The 10,119-nt window shown below is 33.3% G+C and overlaps 1 protein-coding gene across 1 annotated transcript; it reads left to right on the forward strand.

Moving 5' to 3' along the window:
- The first annotated feature begins 1,175 nt into the window (after positions 1 to 1,175).
- Positions 1,176 to 4,512, forward strand: LOC131027521 (transcription factor MYB92). Its single transcript, XM_057957605.2, has 3 exons — positions 1,176 to 2,225; positions 2,934 to 3,332; positions 3,433 to 4,512. The coding sequence occupies exons 1-3, from the start codon at positions 1,721 to 1,723 to the stop codon at positions 3,816 to 3,818; spliced, it is 1,290 nt and encodes a 429-aa protein (XP_057813588.2). The 5' UTR covers positions 1,176 to 1,720; the 3' UTR covers positions 3,819 to 4,512.
- The last annotated feature ends 5,607 nt before the right edge of the window (positions 4,513 to 10,119 follow it).

Consider the following 10,119-nt stretch of genomic DNA (forward strand, 5'->3'; position numbering starts at 1 on the left):
TTAGACCAGCCAAGTTTGCAATTCAATTCACAATTTCTCCTCGTAATAAGTGAATGTGACCCAAAACATGAATATGAAATATTTTTTTCATAATATGAAAAAATTAAAAAATAATATAAAAATAACAAAAATCTTATTCATAAAAATAAATTAAAACAATGTTCATAATTTTTCCATACAATATGAAAACCCATGCCTATTATATTCAAACTAATCAATTTGGTTTCCTTTTGCAATTATCAAAGTTAATACATAAACGTTTGTTTTCAATAGAATTTTTTTTATGAGAATGTAAAACTTTTATGAATAAGCATGTCGTGATAGCATGTTGTAAGTGCTCTAGGTGGCTCTCAAACATTAAATACCTGTTTCTTGTGATTCTTTTTGTTGCTCCTTATAGTACTCTTCTCTCTTTAATGTCTTCATAATTGTCTTTTAATTGTTTTCTCTTACTTTTCTATAGCTGTTTGTTGTATCCATTTCTTATCTTAATCCAACAAAAAATAAATTAATACGTCTATAATCAACTTAGCCTCTTAAACTTTGAAACACAATTTCCAAACTAGTGTCACGTAACCAAAAAGGTGTTATTGAGTCTGATGATCCCACTATAAACTTAGATATATATTCAATTCTAGATGGGTTGTTACTTGTTTATTTATTTCTTTCATATTTTTGATAGTCTATTGACATGCAATAAGAAAGGTATTGTCGAGTCCGACAACCTCCACTAAAAACACGGGTATATTCAATTCTAGATGGATTATCAATGTTTATTACACGGGTATATTCAATTCTAGATGAGCTATTAATGTTTATTTATGTTATTGACTGTCAGTTTTAAATGTAAAGTTGAAAAAGAGATCACAAATTCAAATTCGACATAAAAATAAGATATACATGCCTCGTTTGTAGTACACTTAGATGCCTCCTACAAGAAGTAGGAGGTCTATAGACATATTTACACACTCATGCTGTATAAAAAAAAATCCCGTTCTTTCTCATTTGTTATGTTTCATAGTTAAAAGATACAACAAAGACTATGGTAATGGTAAAGTCCTTGATAAAAGCTTTATACAATGTACGTGTCACTATCAAAAGCTACCATGCCTGGTGGAATTAGGAGAGATGAGATACTAGATAGAAAGGGAGGTCCCAGTGTCGTTTGTCAGAGGAGCATGAGGAGAGTGTTATGTCATAGAGGGAATGAGATTTGATGTATTGGGAATGGGTGTTCCTTTTGTTGGCATTGAGATTTCCAAGAATAGTAAATAATAAGTTGCATTGAACAAAATCAGGCTGCTGTGGGTGTACAGGGGCGGCAGTGGCTCTGTAGTATCATAGCATAGCATGATCACCGTGTATGTTTTTAATACTATTACAAGACAGACATACCCTGTGTGCACTAGGCAGGGAGGAGGGGGGTTTGTCAAGGGGTAGAGAGACAATTTTCTGTCCTTCCTAAGTAGAGCATTAAACATTATCTTCCATTATGGCAGGGCAGCGAAACATTGGTGGTCTCTGGTCAATGTGGTGATGAGTCATGACTCATTGGTACTGCTGCCCATAAAATTATTTTATGGGCACAAGTCTAGGGTGAATGAAAAAGCAGGTTTAGGGTTTCTCCCTTTTATTCTGTGTTTTTTTCTATTCTTGGGATTTCTGGGCCAAGTTTCTGTTCCCTTTTGTGTCAGTTGGGTTTGAAGAATTTCTGGTTCTGATGAACCCCAAGGAATTAGAAGAGACAACGTGCTTTTCACCTCAGGTGGGTTTGCAAACAAGCAGCAGCCAGACTGGTGTGGTGGAACCTTTGATGTTTGAGTTGTTGAGGAAGGAGGAGGGTGGTTTCAGTGTGTCTGGTGAAAGCCAATGTAGAAGTGAGATAGCCTTCCAGCAGGTGCTCAGCCTTAGTTGGCAACAGCAAAACATGGTGCACCAGCAGCAGGAACACAAGACTTGGGCCATGGAGGTGGACAGCAGTTCGAGTCGTGGGAGTAGCAGGTCAGAGAACTGTTGCAGCCACCAGGATTTTTCTATCAAGGAGATAGAAAGCGAGGAGATAGAGAACTCCAGTGAGAAAGAAGTTGTGGACTCTTGTCTACAGCCTAAGCTGTGTGCAAGAGGACACTGGAGGCCTGTTGAAGATGCCAGGCTTAAGGAGTTGGTGGTGCAATGTGGCCCTCAAAACTGGAATCTCATTGCAGAGAAACTACCTGGCAGATCTGGTAAGCTGATCGATTTATTTCTGTATTAAAGGTATTAGTTTTCCACAATCTATATTATTGCTTTTGTTTTGGATTGTGCAGTTGTTTGCATTAAACCCACTTCTGTATTTTTCATATCCACTTCTGTATTTTCCAAACCGAAGTTGCTTTTGGTTTGGATTGTGCAGTTGTTTGCATCAAACCCACTTCTGTATTTTCCATATCCACTTCTGTATTTTCCAAACCCACTTCGGTTAGTCTGTATAGGTCTGCAAATACTTCTGTTAGTCTGTTTAGGTCTCCAACCAACTCATTTTTAGCCTCCTTGTACTTTCTAATGTTCTGATGATGATCAAAGTGTGATCTGGAACGTAGATGAAAATTTCACACAATCAAATCCAGAAACAACTCATTTTTAGTCTTCTTATGTTTTCTGATAATCACAGAATGTAATCTAAAATATTTATTTAATAAATTCACACAATCAAATCTAGAAATAGCAATACTAAATGACTCATAGATTGTAAAAATCTACAAATCTTCATCAACCCTTTTTTTTTTCGGTTCTCCCTTAAAGTTGGTGTTTTTGATATATAGCATATTTCACCAATCTTTACTGTGGGTCCATGAAGATCTGATCTATGGTGCTTTTGGGACATGCTTATATATTTCAAGGCATTTTGTAGAGCTGTTTTAGGTTATTAATAGCTTAATGTTTTGTTTATACAGGAAAAAGTTGCAGGTTGCGGTGGTTTAACCAGCTAGATCCAAGAATAAACCGCAGACCATTCAGTGAAGACGAAGAAGATCGGCTTCTGGCTGCCCATCGAGTCTATGGTAACAAATGGGCAATGATTGCTCGGCTTTTCCCTGGTCGAACTGATAATGCCGTGAAGAATCATTGGCATGTTATCATGGCCAGAAAGTCCAGGGAAGTTTCCACAGCTCACCGCCGAAGAAAGCCGCAGCAGCAGGAGGAGAGAAAAGAAAATAACGTATTCTCCAACAGTCTAGATTTCTTCTCTTACTCGAAGAACACAACCAATAATTTTTTTTCATTACCCACTACACTGCCGGACTGTTTTAGTACCAAGTCTTGTGCCCCAACCTTCGGCCCTTTCATGGCAGGTATATTTCCTCTCTTTCATTACTAGACCTCCTATTGAAATATCTCTTTAACTCCATTAGATCTTATGGGTTAAATGGTGTTTTTCTTTTACTTGCTCAGGTGCCAAGGATTCTACTAAAACTGTATCGGGTTATGAGTTCAACAGATTTCATGTGCCTAGCAGTGGTGTTTCTGTACAGAAAACTGCAAACATGGGCAACTTCTCTCTTCATTTCTCACCTCAGTTCAGTAGCAGTACAAGAGAACCCAAGTCCGAGTGGGTGACACATCTCATGAATTCTTCACAGGAATCTTCATCTTCATTCGCAACTTTGAATCCATTGTTACAATCAGTAAATAACAGCAGATTCTGCAATCCAAATTCACAACAGTACACAAAATCCTTGATTTTCAGCCAGAGCGCTGAGACTGACAGAACTGTAAAAAATCGACCTTTCATCGACTTTCTAGGAGTAGGAGCCCGGTGCCATATAGAGACAGAATGAATCACGGACTACCTGTGATCAAGGGTTTCTTTCCTTAAAACCCACCTTAGTCATTTCTACACAGAATTCATTCTGATGTAAAAAACACATGAAACCATGCTGGACTACGAGCAATTTTGTCAGCAGTGGGCCCACAGGCAGATTATGGGGCAACTTTTCTAGGTATGTATGATGTATAATGGAGTTGAAATCTGTGCATATTTTTCTAGGCTGTCTGGATGAAACCTTCTTAGCCCATGGAGTTTGTCTGCAGGAAGTAGGACCGATATGGAATGGCAAGAGCTAAAAAATGATCACATACCCACATACAAATAATTATGTGTATTGTACATCATCACTTGTTTATGCACTTAGCCTTTATGGTTGCTTCCAACCTGAAGCCTTTAAATGCCATGCTTTAAGTTTTGTTGTGCATTTATAAAATCACCACAGCTGCAATCTCTGCATCTGGCAGATTCTTTCCAAAGCCCAGTTGCTCATCGATGTGTTTCTTTGAACGTATATGGATATGGAGTTATTTTTATGTTACAGATAAAACTACAGCCATTAAAACAAAACGGGTAATTGATGAGAGTTAAATCCAGAACCATTATAAAAGCAATAAGATCACATTCTGTCTGCATGTGGGTAATTATAATACTGCAGCACACATCTACATAAACTACAGTTGAACTTTTCTTTGGTGATCACATCAATTATCCTCCTGGTAATTCTTTATTCTTTCCCCACTCTATCATGCTCGCTGTTCCAAATTGAGATGATAGGTAACAAATCCTCACCAATTTTTCTACGCAGGTAACATGTACAAGCTATCATCAGACATGCAAATGGTATGATTATTTTTCTGCCCCACAAGAAGTACAAAATTTGCACTGATCTCAGTCGTTTTTCTATCTCATTGAAAACCATTTCCGGGGTTCACTCGAGAAAACATAATGGCAGATTAAAAGCCTATTTCACTCAGATAGCAGTATTATTAAGTTCAAAAATATTTTTATTGTCTTTATAAATGAAATAAGATAGGTTAATCTATATTTATTAGATTTGATAGTGTGAATTTTTTATTATTAATATTAGGACCAAATTCTATGGTTTATCATTAGAGTTAGACAGTAAGAGAAGAGAAGGATCATGGGAATTCGATTTGAAACGTTGGTAATAAAAAAATGACACAGTCAAATCCAGAAAACATCAATTAATAATCAACATGAAGTGAATTTCATGATTTTAAAAAGATGGATGTTCTTGGAAGAGGATAGAGTTGTAGCTTAAACACTTTGAACCTTCTTTAAACATAAAATGGAAGTGAAATTACTAAGGTGAAGGGAGTTATTGAAGACCAATAAATGGAAGGGGAGAGAAAAATGATTAAAGGAGTAAAGGTAGCTTTGAATGATTTTTGAACTGTTGATATTCATAACTAATTTGCTGGAGGTTTAACCATAAGATTTATGACTAAAAGTTAGTGTCATTTGTTGAGATGTTATTAAATATTATAAGGGTTGTTCAAAGATGTTTGAGCATTAGCATGTGAAATGTTCATCTTTGACAATGAATATATAAAATTTTATGAATTGAAATTATTGTTAATTAAAAAAAATATGTAGAAGTAGAAAGAAGTAACAATGAGAGCTAGTGAAGGGAGGAATATAGTCAAGAATGTTGTTCAAAGTACTAAAAAATAGATTGATATTGATATCACAAGCTTGATCCTTGGAGGGGGAAGGAAAATAGTGAGGAATGTTGGTAGCCTAAATTTCATCTGATACATTAAATACAATAAGAAAGTAGGGTGTTGAGAATGATGTTTTTGTAATATGCAACTTTCTTTCGAATTTATAATTAAAATAAATTTCTGAACTTACATAAAGTAAAACAAATTATTTGTATGTACCATTTTTTTTCGTCATTCAGAACAATTTTTTTAAACGTGAGCTATCAAGTAAACATTACATATCGACTGGAATATTACATGAAGCTAAGAAAGGAAATTATTCTTTTCTCAATATGCAATAATTAAATAGAGAAGAGTTAAGGGTCTATAGTGTTACGCTTTCCAATTTGGAACCCTTTACAAGTCTTGGCTTATTCTACTTGAGGGAGAGCACCATTAGAGTTTTTTTTTTCTTACCACATGCTTGGCGGTCCTCTGCACACCTTCCTTATGGAAGTGGCCCTACCCTTCATGAGGGTGCAAACATAGGACTAGGTCTAATTGCCATCTAAGCTTGGTGTTTAGAAACCTACACGACTATAGTCGATCACATACTATAGGTTCCTCCCAATTAGGACGACCCTCTAACTAGATAGTGTATTTGCTTCAAGTGAACTGACGAACGCATGCAGAACCTTGTGCCACCTTAACCAAAGGTTTTGTATAATTGTTAAGCACATTAAACATACTATCATTTCTCACCACCCTACTTGATTTGTTACTTACAATACTCAAGCTCCTAGTTAACTTGGTATGGTGGACTTAACATGCTACACTGTATGTTGTTTATTGCTTAAGGTAGGTTATTGCAAGGACCATTTAACATTCACTTATGGATAAGTTCACAATTTCAGCTCCTCTTTATTTCTTCTCACATAGTCAAGTTTTATCTCATAATTGAAGTGTTATAATTAGTAGGTTTGCATTAGCCTCAAGTGCCTCACATTTGATTAAGATCACTTTCTAATGACCTCCTAGAAAGTGGCTATACCCTAGTATGCATAGGGTTGTTTGAGCATTTCCATTTACCAACAAGCTTCATATCATGCAACTTTGAACTTAATATGCACGTATGGAGGTGCTTTCTTGGCACAATAGGTGTATGCATGTAGGTGCTCCTTTTGCATGTACGTGCATACATGTAGGTGCCTTTGCCACACCATTGAATAAGTAATAAGTTGAATTCTTCCTCCACCCTACTGCACATATAGTAGTAGAGTCTTTCTATTTCTGGTCATTAAATTTATTCAACCAATAAAGTAGTTCTTTAATAGAAAATACCAAGTCATTAGTTCTAAACTGTTGTTCCAATCTACATACATTTGTTTACTATGTCGACTTCCCCTTAACTGGCTAGTCAATGTTAATGCATAAGTCTATGAATCTCACAAAGGTTCATTAAAAGGTTGCTCGACTTCTTGACAAAAAGAGTTTCCCATTATTGCTTAACCACTTAGTCTTTATATTGGTTTATATTAGAAAAAAGGGCAAAAATATTTGTCTTTTTTTAAAATGATGTCTTAGAGCATTTAATTCATCAATCAAATGTAAATTGTTTATGGCTTGAATGACATATCACTATTGTATATGTCATATCTTTACTCTATTGCATATTTTTTATTGGTTGATTTTAGAATTGCTCATTTCAAAACTAATTTGTCATTCAGTTATTATAAAAAAAGTTGTAATGCTTTAAATTTTGTGCTTAAATTGTTAAGCATATTAATTTTTTGAATGACAGTGAATAGTGATATATATATGACACATTGGCAAAACATTTTAATTTAAAAGTTATTTCTTCTTACCATTTAATAATTAGTAATTATTTTATTAATTTCAATTCATCTACCATCTACATATGATTTTTTCCATTCTATTTTATAGTATATTAAATTATTTTGCTTATATTTGTACTCTAATTTTTTTTCATATTTGTATACTTCTATTGGTGTATCGTCTTTTGGGATCCTCAAAAGTTAAAAATTTGGAAAAAATATATTTCATAATCTTTAGACTTTTTGAAAAAAGTAGTGATTTCTAACAAGTTAGTAAGCAACTCCTCCTTTGCAATCTTAACCCAATTCTTTAGTAGCCCTAATTAAATCTTCAGATTAAGAAAAATAATTACACTATTCACAAGAACTTGACACAACATGTCTCTTGTTACGCCGAAGGAGTTTATCATACTAAATGAACGACTTGATTTGCTAAATCAATGGTTCAACCTCTTCCACAAGTGATACGAGACGATTGTAATGATTTTGACCATCCATTTTTTATGCCACCAAAATTTTCTTTATTATGGAATTTTTCAGTCTTGTTAATACATGTACATCTGACATGTCACCTATTTTGAAGTAGTTGAAGTTGTGCCATATACTTTACTGCTACATGTAAAGGCACACTTCCAAAATTTCCCCCCATTTTATTTACTCTCATTAAATAAATGGCATCCATTACTTTAAAGAATGGTAAAAAAGTAGTATCAATAATTAGCATTTGTTTTCTAAATCAATTGGTCATTTAAATATAATATAATTCAAACTATATAATAATATGATGATATAATGATAAAATATAATATAAATCATTTTAAATAATAATAATAAATTTAAATATTATATAAATACAATGAATACAATGAATACAATATTATTTATATTATATTATTTTATGTTAAAAATAATAATATATTAATATTAGGAGTTGACCTCGTGATGTGATGGTGAAAAAGTGGTATTGTTAATGGTGCCATAAAGGTTCAAACACCACAGAGGACAACAACTTTGCGCCCTTGTTGGGCGCTCATTCAATGCTCTAGTCAAAATGCAATAAACTACCAAAAAAGAAAAAGAAAATATTGATATTAAATTAATATTATAAATAATAAAGCTATAATATATAATATTAATAATAATATTAAATAATAGTACATTTATTAATATAAATTGAACGTAATATAATATAAATAATAATAAATACAATATTATTAATAATATTAAATAATAGCACATTAAATAACATTTGACTGAATTGAAATATAAATATTTTGTAACAAGCGAGTTTGTGCCTATTTATTTAATTTCAAAACAAACATTTTATTTTGAATACCATTTATACGAAGAAAGCATTTAGTATAATGAAAATGAATTGAAGTAATTAAAGTAGCTAAACAATCATAATCTGCTAACATTTAAAGAAAGGTTTATTGAAATCTATTAATTTTTGAGTCTTCATTATTAAAATATTAAATAGGATGATATGTTGATTAATGGCAATCAATAAGCAACATCTTAATAAACAAAACAAAAGTTTACATAAATTGAACTTGCCTTCAACGAGATCTGTAGCTAGTATTAGTTGAGTTGTTTGTCTAGCAAACATCTCATGTAATGCCCAAAATGTATGCACAAAAATGGTCTCTCAAAAACAACTTGAAGACTTTGAGGCAAATGCCATTGGCAAGTGATTGGAAAGTGTGAAGCCAATCTCCACAACCTTTGCTTGCATCATTCCAATTTAGGAAAAAAATGAAGCTTTGGATCAACACATGGACATCCATCATGGCATAATCAAATATACGTGCATGTATATACATATATATAAAGCATATAAGGATTTGGAGTACTGGATTTGCAACTGCCAATAACATTTGTTGACATGCATGACCTATGCTCCAATGCCTCCCAAATGCTGCAAGCATGGGGAAGAATTTATAAATAGAAAATATTAGTCACTAATTAATATCACAAATTGACATGAAAATATCATTGATTTTGACAACCTCTCTCCTTTAGAGTTTCCTAGTGATACTATTGCCCTCAATAAGAGACACAAAAGAAGCATTTGAAATGAGTTATTTAAGGCTTACCTAATTTCTAATCTTCCTCCTCAAATATTGCTACAAATACTTTATGGTCATAGATTATCTTTTGGGAGTGTCAATATGTAACTAGTAACGTTGAAACAAAATCAAAGATAAACACTTCATTTATCGATGTGTTATGGCTTGTAGTTTGTATTCATAAGGACATCTCATGCTTTTTGACCCTCAAAAATATTTCTGAAATAGCACCATCCTCATCCCTACTCTTTGAGCTTGACAATAAGCTATGAAGTCCTTAACACCTGCTAAAAGAATCAAAATTATTTGCAACAACCTCAAAGAATTCAAAATTCCTCTTTGTGCATTTCAATAGTTGAGATTTTTGGTTCTTCGTTAAACCAACATTAAGAGATAATGGTTGAGATGGAATGAAATGCTATTTGTCATGGTGGAAAAAAAAAAAGAGCATTCCTATATTGTGAGAAACACACCATTTGGGATTAGAGATAATGCCATGCATACCCTACATTTGAATATATCCCAAGTTTCAACCCTTTGAGCAACGCTATTTTGTAGCAAACATCATAAAATAGATATAATTTTCTTGACAGTAACAAAATACATCTCTTGCTTTAGGTAATTATGAGTGACTACAATAAAAACTAATATATGATTTTCTCCCACAAAAAAATCTTTTGGCAATTATTAATGATTCTATAGTTAATAGAAAGATTCATGTGGCAACATAGACAAAGCACATG

This window comes from Cryptomeria japonica, chromosome 10, assembly GCF_030272615.1.
Source record: "Cryptomeria japonica chromosome 10, Sugi_1.0, whole genome shotgun sequence".
In the NCBI taxonomy this organism is placed as follows: Eukaryota; Viridiplantae; Streptophyta; class Pinopsida; order Cupressales; family Cupressaceae; genus Cryptomeria; species Cryptomeria japonica.